This window comes from Coenobita brevimanus, chromosome 93 (genome assembly GCF_032717465.1).
Source record: "Coenobita brevimanus isolate Jiangsu-jjx chromosome 93, ASM3271746v2, whole genome shotgun sequence".
In the NCBI taxonomy this organism is placed as follows: Eukaryota; Metazoa; Arthropoda; class Malacostraca; order Decapoda; family Coenobitidae; genus Coenobita; species Coenobita brevimanus.
The window spans coordinates 46,729,897-46,749,408 of NC_137046.1; the positions used below are offsets into that span (position 1 = coordinate 46,729,897).

The 19,512-nt window shown below is 40.9% G+C and overlaps 1 protein-coding gene across 1 annotated transcript in view; it reads right to left on the bottom strand.

Moving 5' to 3' along the window:
- Nucleotides 1-19,512, bottom strand: part of LOC145412424 (uncharacterized) — a 97,017-nt gene that overhangs the window by 49,905 nt on the left and 27,600 nt on the right. Inside the window, exon 4 of the mRNA XM_080282309.1 lies at nt 49-143. Within this exon, the coding sequence (XP_080138435.1) occupies nt 49-143 (95 nt within the window). The remainder of the gene's footprint in view (nt 1-48; nt 144-19,512) is intronic.

Genomic DNA, 19,512 nt, shown 5'->3' on the forward strand with positions numbered 1-19,512 from the left:
GAGCCATGAAAGCGACAGTACCGAGAATGAGGCAAGAAAGCTACCCACCGTGATGCCGTTGATGTAGAAGTCGTTCCTGTTGCAGCGTGGCGAGAGGAAGCCCTGGTCCGGCACACTAGCGAACACCAGGAACATCCCCGTCACTGCAAGCAAAATAAAACAACAGTCACATCACTCGAGTAGCTTATAAACTCAAGATTACTCGATATAAATAATCCCCTGAATCATGTGGCGTCATTGATTGGTTTAATCTTTCTTCCAGACGATTTTATTCAGCTTAGGGAACGCAAATGACGACTGTCTGGCTTCTCTCGTTCGAAGCATCTCTTTTAGGCTAAATAAAACCGCCTCATGGTAGCAAGAACAAAGTATAAAATACGTCCTCTGACTGAGAGCGTTGTTGTTGTTGTTGTTGTCGTTGTTCAACCCCATTCCGTCTGATCGAAAGGACCCGTCGACTACAAGTTAGCAACCGCCACTGTGGCGTAGTCCCATAGGCTCCCACTTTCTGACATATGCAGTAGCCGAAGCTACTTACAGTACACAAACCATTATCACTATTTCCATGCCATTTACTCAACTACAGCACATAATGTTGAGGTCTGGTGAAGGAGTACATTGTAAGGTAAAACCCTCTTTTGTCTGAAATAAATGAAAACCATCACCTCTCCTTTGTGTGTACGGTTTCTGTTCAATTGCTTATGTGTCATATAGTGATAAAATGCCTGTGCACTCCTCTCCGGTGCCACTGAATCTCGAAATTAGCATACATAACAATTAATACCTTATCCCTCCATCTACCTTCGGACCAGAAATGAAGCAATTTCCCCAAGTAGAATAAAGGGCTAATAAAGATACAGTGTTTTAGTAGAACATGACGAAGGAAAGATCAATAAGCGTTTTGCTTTGACTAATGTCTGACGATTCTGAATGTCACAAGGAAGGAAAGCCCATACCCGACAAAATTAAATAAGCTGTCTCCATTTAATATTGCTATCTCCTGAACGTGTAATTATTCATTACTGGTACCTGTGAGGGCCTACCCTGCCAGACATAGGTGAATTTACTCGTCACAGGAATCTCTTCGTCTGACAAAAGATTTCATTAGCATGAACTCCGTGCAACCTTTTTTTTTTTTTTTCTTGCTAAGGAAGATATTTTAGCTCGTTACAAAGAGAACCCTGGGGCGAGTCAGGTGCGTACCCTGGATTTCCTCAAAGGGCTGGCTGCGGTGGAAGGATCACTGGGAACTTAGGACAAGCGTGGTACATGTTTAACTTACGAGTAGTTCTGATTTTTAATAAGCTTGAAGTATGACAACATTCTGAGGTAAAAGGGGGTGATACTGTGAGGTTGGAATCTTCCGCTGGCCTTCACCACAACCAAACACCAACATTCGACAAACACCACACACCAAATCAGATCATCATATTACCAATATTGCGTCCGTAATTCCCTGGTAACCGCTCTCAGGAGGTGATACTGTGAGACCATAGACCTTACTACTGGCCTCCACCACGACCACACACTAACAGTCAACACGCCCCACATCCCATCACCAGGCCGTACCCAGGGAAGCTTTGATGGCACGGACGGGGTCGAGGATGGCGGAGGGGGTAGGGAAGGGGGTGGGTTGGGAAAGAACAGGTGTGAATGTGATTTTTAGATGTGTATTTCATATTTTTGTGTAAAGATTCTATATACAGTATGACAACACGACGAACTGCCGCCTACCAAAAATGAAGCAAAATTTTTGACTGGCCAGAATTACTGTAGTCAATGAATCTATATGATGATTCTTTTTAATAATTTCATTCTTGCTACTGCCAGACAAATTATCTTTATATCAGAAAATATGCTCAAAATCATAAGCCAGAATAAACGAAGACACAACCTCTGTATTGAGAGATTAATCTGATAGCATTAAAGATAATTTTTTTTACCCACTGAGGCATCGCTTCCCCCTCTCCCCTCCCTACTTATACACACACCAAACACACTCCTTACCTAGATAATCCATTGCTCTACAGGTATAATATCGACGTCGAAAGAGTTAAAGAAAGATGTTTCAGATCTGACACCAGTATTTGCTCCGAGAACACTTAGTGGCAGTGGAATGTACTTAGTGGCCCAGTGGGGCTACAAGCGTGAAATTGTAATTCCTCCAATAACTGAGCTGGTATGGGCTTACGCAAATACATTTTCTACTGTTATGAAGGCTTTCTCTGACCTTCCAGTTCGAAAAGCCTCGCCATGGGTTAATAAAAATCGTCTGGTGGTAAGAAGGGAAAAAAAAAACACGTCCTCGTAGTGAAGGTGTTGAATCCATGCGGCTGGTGAAGCATTTCTTAGCTTACTCGTGCTATCTCCAGACGATTTCATTCAGCTTAGTGGGAGAGTTTTCCATTTGGAGTGGACGGATGTAACCTTAACGAACCCCTCCACTATTACAGATAGCCCTAAATAAAAAAATAATGTTTGATAATAGCAAGAATAAATTTTAAAATGCATCTCCGGACTGAAGGAGTTAAAGTATTTCAGCCACTGAAAAGTAATTACAGGAACAAGAAGGGAGGGAGTGGCAGGCCCAAGAGAGTTGAATGGAGATGCAAAGGTAGGAAGAAGGGGGGAAGAAAAGAAAAAGAAGGATGCAGGGGGGAAAGCAAAAGAAGGAAAGAAGGTCATGGAGAGGAGGAGAGCGAAATAATGAAGAAAGGAAGGAAGGATGGAAGTATGGATGGAAGGAAAGAAGGTCATGATATATAAAAAGAGGGTGAGAAAAAAAAAGTAAGAAAGAAGGTAAGTGAAGAAGGAAGGAAGGAAGGAAGGAACGGAGGTTGATAAAAACGAGGGAGACAAATGATGAAAGGAAGGAGAGGAAGGAGTAAGGAAGGGAATCGGAAAATTGTATGTAATCACGGAATAAGGAAACAAGGTATGGAAGAATATGAGAGAAAGATAGGAAGATAAATAGGAAAAGAAAATCAAGAAAAGGGAAAATAGTGGCTGAAGGAGTTAAAATATCCCAGTCACTGTAAACACGAGAGGAAAGAAGGAGAGGAGAAAAAAAATGAAGGATAAACAAAGGAAGAAGGAATGTATGGAGAAAACGGAAACATAAATAAAGGGTGCACGAAGGAGAAAATGAGAATCGTCAAGAACGATGAAATGAAAGAAATAAAGAATGATGGAAGGAGAAGATATAAAAAGGAAAAAAAAAGAAAAAAAGGAAAGAGATAATGAACGAAAAATTAAAGAAAGATGGAGGAAGGCAAACAAAGAGAGGAAAGAAGAAGAAAGGAAAGAGAGGGGAGGATAAGAAAAGGATGAAGGAAGGAAAGGAAAAGATTAAGTGGCAGAAACACAAACGGAAACAAATAAAAAGGGAAGAGATGAAGGATGATAGGAAAGATGAATGACTGAGAGAAAGGAACGAGGAACGGAGGAGGAAAAGGTAAAAGAAGAAAGAGGAAGGGTAAGTAAAGAAGGAAAGAAAAATGAAGAATGATGGGACGGGAAACTGGAAGAAATGTTAGAGGCGAAAATGCAAGAAAGAAACGGTAGATGTACAGAAAACACAAGAGGAAATGAGAAGAGAGAAGATAGAAGGGAAAGAAAAAGGTAGTTCGGAGGGGAAGAAAGTAGAAAAGACATTGGGAAAAGAAGAAAGAAGAGAAATTTATATAAGGAAAAAAGCATGTGGGATGACAAGGAAGAAGCAAAAACGGTGACTAAAAGAAAAACGAGAACACCAAATGAAAGAAAGGAGGGAACGAAAAAAATAAAAAAGCAGCGATAAAGGGTTAAGAAAGACTAAGAAGACGAAAGGCAGAGGAAAGATGAGAGTGAAGAAGTAAAAATAGATTACCAAAATTTTCGAGGGAATGCAAGATGGTCTCCACACTGTTATAAGACACTGAAATACTTGTGTGCGAATATTACTGCCATGATAACTGACGAATATTTAAGAAAGTAGAATCCTAAAATTTGTGTATTTGCGTGTCTTAGGCTTTTACCCCTCATAGTCGTTTAAAAGGACCTCTTCCCCCAAAAAAATGAAAAAATATCTGAGGGTACATGTCCACGGAAGCCTTTTACCAAGTCTAAAGGGAACTGGTGAGGAAATAAAGGAATAGCACCAAACTGAAAAGTGTCTGGAAGAAGAGGAAGAACAAGAACAACAAAGAAGAACAACAACAAAAAAAGGAGAATTAAAACCCTGTAAGAAGTAAGAAGGAAGGAAGGTGGGAAGAAGAAAGTGAACAGGGAAAAAGAAGGAAAAAGGAAAGTTTAAAGATAGGTCAGGAAAAGTAAGGAAGAAAAAAAATAGAATACAAAAGAGAACAGAGAGAAAGGAAAGAGGAGAAAAGCGTGACAGGTGGCAGAAAAGAGGAGGTAAGGGAGGAAAGAGAGGGAGTAGGAAAAATAAATGCAAAAAAGGAATGGTATACAAAAGAAGCGCACATGTGGAGGAAAAAGGAAGAAGAGGAAACAGGAGAAAAGACAGAGAGATGGAAAAAAAAAAAGTATAAGGAGTGAGAAAAAAAAAAAACATCAGAAGAGAAAATCCGAAGTAAATAAAGAGAAAGGTAAAATACAAATAAATAAAAAAAAGAGGAAAGTGGCAGTAAGGGACAGGAAAGTGAGAAAAGTATGAAAGAAAAGTGATGAAAAGAACAGAGAAAAGAGGGGATAAGAGAAAAGACTGAGGGAGAGTAAAGAGAAAATATGCGGAAAGTAAGAAAAGTGAAAGATAAGAGCATGCATGAGAATGGAAAAAAGAGAGTATTGAGAATGAGAAAAGCATAAGCAAGACATGGAAAAAAGAAAGAAACCAGGGAATTAAAGAAAGAAAAAAGAGAGAGGGGTGAGAAAGTGAAAAATAGGAGCACAAGAGAAGTAAGAAGAAAAATGGGGGAGATTAAGAACATTCGAGGCACAGAAGTGAAGAAGGGGAGGGACGAGATTGGAGGAAGGAAGGAAGGGAGGAAGATGGAATGAAGGGAGGAAGGAATTAAGGAAAGAAAAAAGGGAGAATAGAAGATGGAAGCATAAAAGGAATGAAGGAAGGGAGGAAGATGGAATGAAGGGAGGAAGGAATATGGGAAAGAAAAATGGGAGAATAGAAGATGGAAGCATAAAGAAGAAAGGAATGAACGAACGAAGAAACTCAGGAAGAAAGAGACCAGAAAAAAAGAAAGAGGGAAGAATTCAAGAAGGCAAGATCTGTGAATAAAAAGCATACAGGAAAGAATAAAGGCGGAAGGAAGGAAGGAAGAAAACAGAAAGAAATACTGAAGACAGGAAGAGGGTATAAAAAAGTAAAGAAAAAAGGAAGGTAGGATAAAGATAGGAGGGAAAGAAGAAAGGAAGAGAGTGACAAGGCAAGGAAGCAGTAGAATCGAGAGAAAAAAAGAAAAAAAAAGTAGGAAGGAAGGCTTGAAAAGGAAAAAGGAAAACAGGAAGGAAGAAAGGAAAGCAGAAAGAGAGAAAGAAGGGCGAAGAAATTTTGGAAAGAGGAAAGAAGGAAAATACGTAGTGAGAAGGACAAAAGCAATGAAAAATGACAGGACGATGAAATGAAAAGTAAGATGAATGGAAGAATGAAGACAAGAATGGTGAAAGGACAGGAAAGCGAGGGGAAGGAAGTAGAGAAGGAGGAAGAGAAGAAGAGGAGATGGAGGTAGGAGGAAGGATGGATGAAAAGAATATGAGCCCTAAAAAAATCACACAAGAATGCAGAGGAAAACAGGAAGACAAGCAAGGGATACATTAGGAGATTATGTGAGGTAGGAAGAATTGAAAGTGGGAGGAAAAAGGTGAAAGAAGGAAAGAACAGGGAGGAAACAAGGTGGGAAAATGGAAGGAAGAAGTGTAAGAGGGAGGAAAGCGGGAAGGAGCAGGCGAAAGTGGGGACAGATGGAAGCAAGACGTGGACAAGACAGCGAGGAGGGAAGGAAGAGGGTCAAGGGGAGACAACAGAGAGAAACCAGAAATAGGGAAGAGGAAGAGAGAGAGAGAGAGAGAGAGAGAGAGAGAGAGAGGGGGGGGGAGGAAGAGGTGGAAGAGGGAAGGAAGAAGTGGAAGAGGGAAGGAAGGAGTGGAAGGGGGAAGGAAGAAGTGGAGGAGGGAAGGAAGAGGTGAATAAACGAGGGAAGAGTAATAGAAGAAATATATGAGGGAAGTGGAAAGGAAGGCATGAAATAATCATGGAGGCAAGCAAGAAGGAAGAAAAAAAAGAAGGAAGAAGAAAGCTGGTGAGTTAAAAAGATGGCTTAAAAACAGAGGAAAGAGCTGGGTAAAGCAAGAATATATGACTGGAGGGAAGAAAAGAAAGAAAAAGAGGGGGGAAAGAAAAGAAAATAGAAAAGAGAGAGCAGGGGATATTTGTAGAGAAAGAGAATGTAAAAGAAAGAATAGAAATATATGGGAAGCAACAGTTTAGGGTTGAGTTAGGAAGGGAATATGGATGGAGCGAGGAAGGAGGAATGACAAGGAAATAGGAAAGAATGAAGAGAGGAGAAAAGGAGGAAAAGATAGAAAGAAAAGAGAGAAACAAGAATGACAGAATAGACAGAAGATGAGGATGGAAGGGGAGAGGCGAGGACGAAAAATAAATTGTAGAAAAATGGGAAGAAGGAGCATATGAAAAGAATACTGGTACCACTTAAGACAGTCTGTTGACTTGTGTACGTTATTAAAGACGCAGGTAAACACTATATTCCCAGAGAGGTTCTACCTTCCTCCTTCCAACCACCACGTCTCATCTTCACTACCTCAAGACCCTCCACCCTCAGTTGGCAGGAAAATGTGAGAAGGAGCACCATGTAGTGTGAAAACTGACATGAAATATATATTTGAAGAAGCAAAACAAAAATCTCTTTCCATATCAGTAAACCCTGCATAGGAAATGAGTGTCGATCATTACTCATAAACCTTCCAGATTACTGTCCCAGAAGTTTAAGCTGACTGGCGTCTGATAAAATTTGACGAAACTCTTTGTTATGCATATAAGAAAGAATAAAAGTTGAGAGCCGGCAGAATCCGTATGTCCAACAGCACTAGACTCAGCCCTTACCAGAAGGATAGATTTTTTTTCTTCGTTACCTGGACCACTGCCCCCTCCCCCTCCTTCCCTCTTCTTATATTACCATAACATAAAATTAACATTTTCCCGAACATCAGCAACATTTTCGAGAAGGTCCCTACTCTACCTCTTAGCATTCTGGGCACACGATGCTTACCCAGCGGAACCCTTCAACCTCATAATACTCGATACGCCCTTGAATTACAATATTACATATATATTATTCAAGGTAAATATTAAGCTTTTCTAAGGATGTGGTGGCTACGTTGTAATTAGGTAGCTTGTTTCACACGTTCACACCTTTACTACCTAAAACAGTGGTTACCTTGTTATCTTCCAAAGTGAAATAATCTTATTTAAATTAGTTATGTGCATTCACACTGGGACACTAATAATCTCCTATTCTACCCTTTCCTGGCTCCGTCTTCTCTCGTATTTACTGCAGGTTGCACCGGACAATTATATTCAGCTGAAGGTGAGTCAGAGGAGCTTGAGAGTATTAATATTTCCCTTCATCCCTTTAAAGATCTCTGTCACTTCACCACTTACTCTTAGCCTCTCCATTTACCATAAATCTGATTATTTAAGCCCATCCTTCTAAGAGAGAGTTCTGATGCTACGTTTTCTTCTCGAAAGTTTCAAGTAAAATGATATCCACCATACAGGCAGGATGATCAACTCTGAACCGAGGAGTCCATACCAGTACACAGTTTGACTAGAGAAAGATAAAACTGCAAAGTAATACTAGTTATTCTATTAATCAAACCTCTAGATATATAAAGGATAACATCACTGTCATCATCTTGGCCTCATTTCCCATCCAAGGAATGAGAAAGAATGACAGAGAAAGAACGATCAACAGCACGGCTAGTGAAATGGGCCAGACACTCATTCATTCACCACTCAAGTCTCCGGAATCCTGACTCTACCTCACAGGCCTAACTCTTTGCATAAGTTTTTGTTTTTATTTATACATGCACTTCACATTACCTGCCAAACTGAGTCAAACAATCAGCTATCTAGATAAAGAGGGATGTTAAATATATCAGGTGTTCCTCCGAATAGAAGTCATTCAGTCATCTCATCTCTTCTCAGTTCCCTTGCCTCATCATATGCCATACCTCGAGATGAATATAAAGGGAAAATGAAGAAAAGAATGAAGGAGGTAAGGGGAAAGTGCGGGACGGACAATTTGGGTAAAGAGAATGGTTGACAAGATGAGGGATAGAAAAGTTGAGGGAAAATGGACGTCCTGAAGCTCCGGTAACAAGGCAGGGTTTGGAGAAGGAGGAGGAGGAGGAGGAGGAGGAGAAGGAAAGGCATAAGGAGAGAGATATGAGTCTGGAAGAGGGAAGGATGGAAGAGGGGAGGAAAGAAGTATGGGAAGAGATTATAGAACGTGGAGAGAGTGAGACTAAAGAGAAACGCATCCCACCAACATCATCAAAGTTAATATAGATACAAGATAGGAAGAGGAAGAGGATGGGGGGAAGAAAAAAGAGAGGGAAGAAAGAATGGGAGGAAGGAAAAAGAAAGGGAAGAAAAGGTGGAGAGAATGGAAGGAGGAGGAATGGAAGGAAGGGAGGGAGGAACGAAAGGGGAGGGAAGAAAGACTGGAAGAAAGGAATGAAAGAAGGAAGAGAGGATGGAGGGAAGGCAAAAGGAAGGGAAAACAGAAAGAAGAGTAGCGGAAAGGTAGGAAAGGACATGAGGAAAATATGATATAAAAAGGAATGGAATAAAGTCAAAGAAAAAGAAAGTAAAACAAGGAAGAAGGAAGAAAATGTCAAAAGATGTTATTAATATTCCACTCCCTGCGGACACAGAATTGGGGTAAATTAGAAGGAGCTCTTGCTGTGAGGAAGAAGGTGAAGAAATGAAGATGAATGGGAGGAAAGGAATAGCAGTGAGAAAGAGAGAGAGAGAGAGAGAGAGAGAGTGACAAAAGCTGGAACAAAGTTAGGTAGCGGCGATAGCAAGAGAAAAAGAAGAAAGAATGGGAGGGAGGGAGGGAGAAAGGAAGGAAGAAAGGAAGGAAGAAAGGAAGCGAAAGAGGAAGGAAGAAAGGAAGCGAAAGAGGAAGGAAGAAAGGAAGCGAAAGAGGAAGGAAGAAAGGAAGGGAGAGAGGGAGGGAGATAAGAAAGGAAAAATGAAAGAAGGAAGTATGGGATTTGGAAAAAAAAATATATATATATATAGTTGTGCGGATGAAGTTAAGCGAAGCGAGAGAAGAGAAATCTGACACAGGCTGAGAAGGAAGTTGTAGGAAGAGAAGCGGAAGGAGTGAAGGAGAGAGGGGAGGAAAAGAGGGAAGGAATGAGGGAGAGAGGGGAGAAGGAGGAAGAGAAGCGGAAGGAATGAAGGATCAGGGGGAGAAGGAAAAGGAAGAAATGAGGGAGAGAAGGGAGAAGAAGGAAGCAGTTGGATGAAAAGTGGAAGGAATGAAGGACAGACAGGAGGAGGAAAGGGAATGAATGAAAGAGAGAGAGAGGGGAGAAGGAGGAAGAGGAAGGAAGACAAGAAACAAATGAGGGAAGGAAAGGAGGAGGAAAAAGGAGGAAGGGAGGGAAAGAAGAAAAGGAAAGAATGAAGAAAGGAGGAAAGGAGGAAAAGGAAGAAATGAAGGACGGAGGGGATAAAGGAAGAAGTAGGAGGAACGAAGGATGGAGGAAAGAGAAGTGGAAAAGGAAGGAATGAAGAGGTGAAGGAAGTAGAAAAATAACAAAAAAAGGAGGAAGGAGAGGAGGAATGGGAAAGAATGAAGGAGAAAAAGGAAGCGGAAAAGGAAGGAATGAAGAAGGGAGGGGAAGATGGAAAGGAAGGAATAAAGGAGGGAGAAAAGAGAGAAAAGGAAGGAAAGAAGGAAGGGGGAAATGAGAGGGAGGTAGGAGAGATGGAGGGAGGAGGAGGGAGGGAAAAGGAAGAGAAACGAGGTGAGGTTTGATGAAAAAGTTGAAGGAGGCCATGAATATGCGAGCCGGTGCGGACGCAAGGTAGAGCTGTGTTTGAGGTGGAAGGGAGATTACAGGAAGAAAGGAAAGAAGGAAAATGGAGGGAGGAAAAAGAAGGAAAAAAGAGGAGGAATGATGGCCAGAACGAAATACAGAAGAAGGAAGATGAGGAAACTGAGAGGAAGAGAGGCGAAGAGGACACAGAGGAAGGAGGAAGGAAGGAAGGAAGCAGCAGAGGAAGGAATAAGAGGAGGAGCAAAGCAGCGGAAGGGAGAGAAGTAAAGTTGTGATAGAGGATGAGGGGGTTTGGATGCTTGGAGAAAGAAAACAAGAAAATTAATGAAGGAGAAAGTTGAGGATGAAACAGAGGAGGAAGAGAGGGAAGAAGGAAGAAAAAAAGGAGATGAGAAAACAGAGGCGAAGAAAATGAGGAAAAGAAACAAGAACGTAGGAAGGAGGACAGAATGGAGGAAGATTTTGTAGCTGGAAAAAAGAGGGAACAGAGGAAAAAGATGAGGAAAGAAGGAATGTGAGAAGAATTTATGGATAGGATACGAAAAGTGCGGACGAAACAGGAGAGGAAGAAAGGAGAAGAAAATGAATCTGTACCTGGATTAAAAAAGAAGAGAGAAGGAAGAAAAGGACTGATAGGAGTAAGGTAAGAAATTAACATGTGTTCCTGGATGATGGAAGAGAAATGAGTAAAGAAAACAGGAAGAGAGAGAGAGAGAAAGAAACGGTTGGAGAAAGGAACGAACAGAAAGAAACGAGTGTGGCAAAGAGTGAAAAACGGAAAACGTGAGAGGCGCGATGCAGAAAAGTCTGGCAGAAAGAATAAAAAAAAAAAAAAAAAAAAAAAAAAAAACAGAAACATGGAACTGAGCAAAGGTAAAAAACGGAAAAAGGGAAAGACAGACAACACCAGAAAATAAATACGGGAACAGTGATTCAGAGAAGTGGTGTGGGCGAAAAGACAGAAAAGATACAGAAAAATGAAGAAAGGTATGGAAGACAGAGTGAAATAAAGACTGTATTCCAGACGGTAAAGAAAGCAGAAATAAAGACAGGTATGAGTGAAGGAAGGAAGAGAATTGTACAGATAGAATGGAAGGAAGATTGAAAAGTTGCGCAAGAAGGAATGAAAAATGAAAGGCATACAAGAAGGATGGAAAAGTAGAAGGATGGAAGCAAAGAGAGAATCTAAATATAAGAGGAAGGAAGGATGAAGGAGAAACAGAAACAGAAGAACACTATCAGAGAAAAAAAGAAAAAGAAAAAGAAAGAGAACTACCATCCCCTGAAGAAATGGATGCTCAAGCGGTAAATGACTGGAAGAAAGATAAAAAGTTTCTTGGGTTTATGTGACGCGCATCTAAAAGTAAAATGAAAAAAAAAAATAATAATGTGCAAATGGTTAGACTTGTAAGAGATGAAGCCAGAATTCCGGGGATATAAATGATGCGTGGATGAGTGTGCGGCGCATTTCACAGGGCATGCTGTTGATAATTCACTTTTTGTACTTTATCTTTTCTTGTTTGTGGATCCTATTTCACGTCATCTTTTGGTAGGAAAGAAGGCCAAGATGATGATGACGATGACGATGACGATGATGATGATGATGAGGAGGAGGAGGAGGAGGAGGAAGAGGAGGAGGAAGATGAGGAGGAGCAGGAGCAGGAGGAGGATGAAGAAGAAAATTAACCAAAAATGAACCCCTAAGCCCGAAAGCCTTATTTTTTTATTCTTCTTCTAATCAGACGATTTTATTCACCTTAGAAGCAATTTCTCAAACTGGAAGAGTCAGATAAAAGCCTACATTTACCCCTTGACTGCAACAAATCTTCCAAACACTGAAAAAAAAAAAAAAAAAAAAGATCGTCTGGAGGAAGCAAAAATGAAGCAAGACAACAATTCCTCGGGGTGAAAAAGATAAAACAGACTATGAATATAAAAATCAAGCTTTAAATTAAACAAAAGGTAATAAAACAGCTAACATATATTTGCTAGAATTATACATGTAGATAAAATTGAAGATAGAAATAAGAAATCTTAAAGAAAAAATTATGACTTTACAATCAGGTTAATAATAAAATGTAGGTGGAAAAGAAACGCAGGAGCTTAACTCTTACTGTGATGACGAGGAGGAGGAGGAGGAGGAAGGGAGAGAGAGAGAGCGGATGCAGAAAACACTAGAAAACATACTGGGAATTAATTCAGAGAAGTGTGTGAGGAGCAGGGAGCAAATGAAAAACAAAAGAAAATGGAAAAAGGTAAAACTGAAACAGAAAACATGGAAAATCCTTTAAGAAAATGAAATGTGATACAGAGAAATGATGTGGAGGGGAAGGCATTAAGACCATGCCTAAAATAATATATCAGACAGGAGTTAATGGAATATTTTAAAAGACTTTATCGAATAATAATGAGAGTGGCTAAATAAAAAAGATAAATTATAAAGAAGTAAATAAATGCAATTGGAATATAGAATAGTAGGATATAAATAAGTACAAATATCAAAGTCAAACCATGAGAGTATTTACTGGGTGTCGGTCAATTAGAAAAGAATAGAACACACAAGAGAGAGAGAGAGAGAGAGAGAGAGAGAGAGAGAGAGGAGGGGAGTGAATCTAATAACCTGGATAGAGGGAATAAAGACATATGCATGATAATCCACTGGGAAGAGTAATTGCAGGGAAGGGAGGAGAGAGAGGAGGAATAAGCCTGACGCGGAGACTCAAGAAAATGAGACAGGCAGTGGTACCATACTTAAAATCTCTGTCTGTCTGTCTGTCTCTCTCTCTCTCTCTCTCTCTCTCTCTCTCTCTCTCTCTCTCTCTCTCTCTGTATTGATACATAGAGAGGTAAATAGACACAAACAGAGACAGGTAGATGGATTAAAAAAAAATAATGAAACAGTTCTGACCAGACAGTTGGAACACTGATGCCTTCTCGAAAAAAAAAAAAAAAAAAAAAGGTTAGGAATTTCGTCTATAAAAGCAAGGAAAAAAAAGAAAAGAGTAAAAGCTGAGTATCCATTAAGGCGTCTGGAAACGGTCCGGCTGGAGACAAGACGATGAGGGAGGGGGAAGAGGAGGGGGAGAGGAAAAAGATACTAAATGAAAACAGGAGTCCAGGCAGGGAGAAAAAAGTAGTAAAGCGGAATGGAAAGAGAAGAGGCTTTGGAATAAGTATGATGAAGCATGAAGTGGGGGTGGGAGGGAAATTTCTTTGTTAAAACAGAGAGGAAATAGCATATGACTTTGAGATAGGGTGTGTGTGTGTGTGTGTGTGTGTGTGTGTGTGTGTGTGTGTGTGTGTGTGTGTGTGTGTGTGTGTGTGTGTGTGTGTGTGTGTGTGTGTGTGTGTGTGTGTGTGTGTGTGTGTGTGTGTGTGTGTGTGTGTGTGTGTGTGTGTGTGTGTGTGAGGGGGGGTGGAGAGAAGGGAGGACAGGAGAGAAGAAGCGAAGAGACCACAAAATGAAAAAGATGTAGCAAAGGACAGTTACTGAATGAGGGGATCAACTGACAGCATAATAAAGATGAACACTAAGAGGCTGCAATGGCAGGACTTAAATGATCAGCCCCAAAGAAGATGGTCCACAAGATATGATAAAATATAAGGGAGGGGAGAAAGGGCGAGGGGAAGGGAAGAGGACACGAAAGGAAAAAAGGAAGGATTTGGAAGCAAGGGGAGCAAGACGAGTGGAACATAAGGTAAGAGAATAAAGATGATGAAAGGATAAGGAGAGGATTTGTGGCATGAGAAAGTCAGACTAATGGGGGACTTGTTTGCACTCACGGGCCCGTGCACCGAATCATCTCAGAAGGCCGAATTTCTTGTTGCTTTTGGAGATTTTGTAACGCATATTCCTCAGCGATTTATTTTTGCACATCACACCTTAATAACATTCACGTATGATACTGACGCCAACCGTGTTGATATTAATCTGAGATATATTGCATGCAAGAGAAAGTAAGGTGAGAAATGGAAAATAAGTCGCCAAGGAATAGGCATTAAGAAGTTCCCTGTGCCACCTAGAGCAGGCTTGACCCTGAATCTCCATGAACAGTTTCAGTCCCCCCTCACAGCAATGATGCCTATACTTTAACTGGTTACCTCCGGACGACTGAATTCAGCCTACGAAGGACCTCTGTGGTTTAACTTGTCAGGTTTTCGATAGACACGCAATGTTGGGATGGCCCTGACCCGCCCATAAGCCATCCAAATATGATCCTTCGCAACTCCTAAACGCAGAGGCATCAAATTTTTAAAATCATCTAGCCGTAATCCTCATGCTTTGCTGTATCTAAACCTTGCCCTAAAGTAGCTAAAACATTAAGCTAACACGCTAAAACACAATCGACAAAAAGTCCGATTAGGCCATGTTTTATTTTTTCCTTCTTTCTTAGGCCTCTCTGTCTATAAAAAGGCAAAGCGAATCACCTTGATTTTTTCACAGAGGGGTATCATTCACCTCTGTGTCGGATGCACGGTGGATACTGCTAGAAAAAGTTCATATGCCGGAAATAGGTAAACTTTTACAGTTTTGATCCGATCCAGATCAAACCATGAAGAAGAGCAGCGGGCGAGCAGAGATTGAAGTGGTTCAATTTTCAAAACACTGGATCAAAATATGTCACAGGACAATCTCAATCTTTCGGCCTTTTGAACTCAAAATAGTTTTTATTCAACTCGGATGACAGTGTCCAAGATCCAGGCAGTAAAACGACATGCAGTTCCATACCTACATTTTTTTTTTTTAAGGCATACTCTTGCAACTGTTTTGGGTGCACTTATGCTGCACCATAATGGTACATACTGGTAATTTTAAAAAATGTTGGGATGGGATTACATGTTGTTTTACTGCCTCGACCTTGTTCGATGATTTTCGACGCAGTCTCATTCCTCCATCATCATACTGTATTTATTACATTTTTTACTATAATTTTTCAATTACCTTCTCCATTACCCATTTACTGCTATTAGAACTTCAATGATTATTAGTATAATCAGATTACATAATTCAGTAGAAGGAAGCACGGATGGACATTATTTGAAAGCCTTCTCATTAGCAGCATATCTTTGTCAAATAGGCTAATTAACCAAAGACAGAACCTGTTGACACAAAACTACATGTGGATTCTTTACAAATCTCTCTCTCTCTCTCTCTCTCTCTCACACACACACACACACACACACACACACACCCAGACTCGCACAATGGAAACAGCTACTTCCAAAACAGCCCCCTCATAACCCGTACTCTTGGAAGGTGCATGGAGGAGGAAAAATGTGATGGTCGGAGATTCAGACTGGGTGAAATCTGTGCAGGTGTGGGGAACTGCCTCGGGCGAAGGTAAATATATTTCTGTCGATAGCCAAATCTGACGACGAATCGGGAATACAATGTTCAGTGACGTGCGTGTATTGAAATATTTATGGCTGATATAGGAAAGAGTTATAACTAGATTTTGACAGTGTATAGGTATTTATGCAACAACAGTATCATTGACAAGCAGTGGTGACAACATTAGTGCACAGTGAAAGTAACATCACTATGCACTGCTGGCATCAGTGAAACAGGAGTTAGCTACAAAATATTTAACCTATTCACTACGAAAAGAAATGTTCCAAGCTGAATAAAATCGTCTTGCGGCAGAATAATATAACATCTTGTTGAATGAATTAATGAAGAATGTATCTAAACCCTTCACTAAGGAAAATAAACCCTTAATATGAATAAAATAATCGTGCGTAGCGAGAAAATTCGAAAAGTCTGTCCTGAGCTAACACACACACACACACACACACACACACACACACACACACACACACACACACGCGCGCGCGCGCGCGCGCGCGCGCTGGGGGGTTTGGGGGAGAGAGAGAGAGAGAGAGAGAGAGAGATTACAACGCTACGCTATGAGAAGTAAGATAAGTTAAAGGAAGCAGGAAGAGAGAAGAGGAAGCAGGAAGAGGGAAGAGGAAACGTATATCAGCGGGTTGTGGTGTGGGAGGTGAATACGATAAGAAATGCCTCGGGAAAACTGCTATTGTCTTCCTCGTAAAGCAAAACACTCCTAATTCCACATGTCCAGACACCATATACTCCAAATATTCCTAACTAGAGTCTTCAGGTACTCCAAATATAGCCTAATCCTAACTCTATTCCTAATACTCCAAACTCTAAATACTGCTAATACTCCTAACTCTAAATACTCCAGACACTTCTAATTCTAAATACTCCACATACTCCTAATACCCCAAGTACTTCGAAAATTCGAAAGTCTAGATAATCCCATCATTTTCATTATTCCAAATATTTCAGACTCTAAATATTCCACACACATCTATCTCTAATTACTCCAAATACTCCTGGTTCTAAATAAGCCAGATGCTGCAAAACACTCCAAACTCCCACTACTCCTTCTGCTCCAAATAATACAACCCTGCTTACTCAATACTCCAAATTGATAAGTAGATGGATAGATATATAGATAAGAAGATAGACAGAAAGACAAACAGTTGGACAGAGAGATAAAGATCGATAGATAGACAGATGGATGAATGGATGGATAAATGGATGGATGGATACACACACACACACACACACACACACACACACACACACACACACACAGCATCAAAAGAAGGAAAACTACACACACAAAAAAAGGCAAATGATCTCGAGCAAATGACTTACTCCTTCCGTATTTTTCTTTTTTCTTTTTTGTGAGAGGCTAAATTCCAACCCCCCCCCCCACTCCCAGAGAGCTAAAGGAGGCTATAGGGGTTTCATCTCCTCCACTTACATACCCCCCCCCCACATCACTACTCTCATCGCTTTGAAGAGTTAAATGGATAGCGTTTTTAGGATGAAGGGAAAGGAAGTGTGAGGAGAAAGGAACGTGGGAGGAAATGGAAAAGAGGTGAAGAAAAGGAAAGGGAGGAGTGGAAAGGAGATGGGGGAAAGACAGTGGGTGGGAAAGGGACGGGAGAAATGAAAGTAAAAGGGAAGGAAATGAATACGAAGAAAAAAAAAAATAGAGGAGAAACGGAGAGCTAATGAAAGGGGGGACAGGAACGAAGGGAAGAACGGTGGAAGGGAAGATGAGAGGAATGGGAGAGGAAAAGGGAAAGAAATGGATTAGGAAATAGGAAAGGAAAATATGGTACAGAAAAGGGAGGGGAAATGAAAAGAGAGGGGGAAGGGAAAGGAACGGGGTGTTATGAGAAAAAACGAGGGGGATATGAAAACCTGGAAGTAAAGGGGGAATTGTAAGTGGCAAGAATAGGAAGAGGAGGGATGGAAAGCAAGCAGTAGAGAAGGAAGGGCAGTAGGGATGAGGCGAGAGGGAAGAATACAGAAAGGGAGGATGGAAAACAAGGAGTAGAGAAAGAGGGAAAGGAAGAGGAAAAAAGAGATGAGAGGGAGGAAAGGGAGAAGGGATGAAAAAAGACACGAGGAGGAAATTTAGTGCAATGAAAATCAACAACTTGAACGAACCCTTGGTATTTCCCTTTCTCATCCCCAAAAATAACCATTAAAAAAGTATAATTCGTATAAAGCTTTCAGTATATTAACAACAACAAGAGACGACATTAAGCAACTGCAGTACCCAAAGACCATCCGCCACTGACGCAAACACACAGGGGCAAAGGGAATGGTAAAACAAGCGTGGAGCTGGAAAACAGAAAAGGAGTGCAGCAGCAAACAGATTGGGGAAGTGTGTGAGAACAGGGAGGAAGAAGGTGGTGGGATAAACGGGCTGGGAGAGTTATGGAGTTTGTACCTAATTCCAGGTTGTCAGCAGGGCGCACCACGCGGCGCACACACACACACACACACACACACACACACACACACACACACACACACACACACACACACACACACTTCAAAGCACCCATTCATATTATATATATATATATATATATATATATATATATATATATATGCAGTATACTGTATATATAGGTGGTAGGTGGTGGCAACCATCATCCACTCACTTGATGTAGTGCTGCCTGCTTCTTCCTTCACCTTTATAACACTCCTTTTCTGTGTCTACCCTCCTCTCGTCCTGTTTCTCCTATTATTCCTGTCACTTTTTATTACTCCTCTTCCTTTATTATGTGGATTTACACTGAGTGACAAGCCAAATGGTTTCCTCATGGCCAGGAAATCATTTACACTGCTGGATGGTAACCATATAACCAACCACTTATACGTGTACCCTACGTGTCAGCAAGTGGGTTGGCGGAGGGTTAGTGCCCCTTCCCGTAAAGCAACTAACTCAAACGACCACTCCTTACGGGATTATGGTGTCTGGCTATATATATATATATATATATATATATATATATATATAATTCCATTCGAGCACAAAGACGTACCGAAAATTAAAGTGGGGTAAGCAGGCAAGGTGCACACAATTATACACACACGCATGCACATACATATACGCTCATACATTTTCCGGGTTATCTGGGGAACTGCAGGCGTACATGAGGGCGGGAGAGATACACACGGATTTTCTGCACACATTAACACAGGCACATTCAGACACACACACACACACACACACAGGTTCACCTAATTCCCGCAGTTACCAGCAGTCAGCACACACAGTTACTCACAGAAGCATCGCCTTCCTTAGCATGGATGAGGCTGGACCTGAGAGTAATAAATATTCCCCCAAACTTTTCAATGTGCTTGATGTCCCTCATTTAATATAACCTCTTAGTGACGGCTTTTTATGCTTCCTTTAAGAGAGATTATTCCAACGCTGATGACGTATGGTGGCAGGTAGCAGGAAACAGATAAAAAGACTGTCATTGTACTGAAGGGGTTAATGAAGCCCATCTGAAAGTAACGTGGAGTTGCTGAAAATCACACTTATTACAGTATTTCAAAAAGTCATACCCAGTGTTTTAGACTGCGAAAAGAAGTAATATTTTTGTTTCTGCAGACATTACATGATGATTAGGGATGCGCAAGTTCACACAAGCGCGCGCGCACACACACACACACACACACACACACACACACACACACACACACAACAGGGAAAGGAAAAAGAGGAGAGAGAGAGAAATAATATTCATGTCAGCCCTCTTGTGACACTCTTAATAGCCCTCCTTGTCCAGTCATTACCTTCTTAATTATCACACACTCATTACGTAGACGAGGGAATGGGAGAGAAGGATGACGAAGAGGATAAAAGAGGTAAAAAGAGGAGTGACGAAGAAGAGAAGGAAGAAAGGATGAAGAATGACAAAGAAGAGGAGGAAAAAAGCGAAAAGTGACGAAGAAAGAGGAGGAAGAAATGATGAAGAATGACAAAGTAGAGGAGGAAGAAAGGGAAAAGTGACGAAGAGAGAAGAAAGAAAATATGGAGAATGACGAAGGAGGAGGAAAAAAAAAGATGAATAGTGACGAAGAAGGGGAGGAAGAAAAGAGGAAGGGTGACGAAG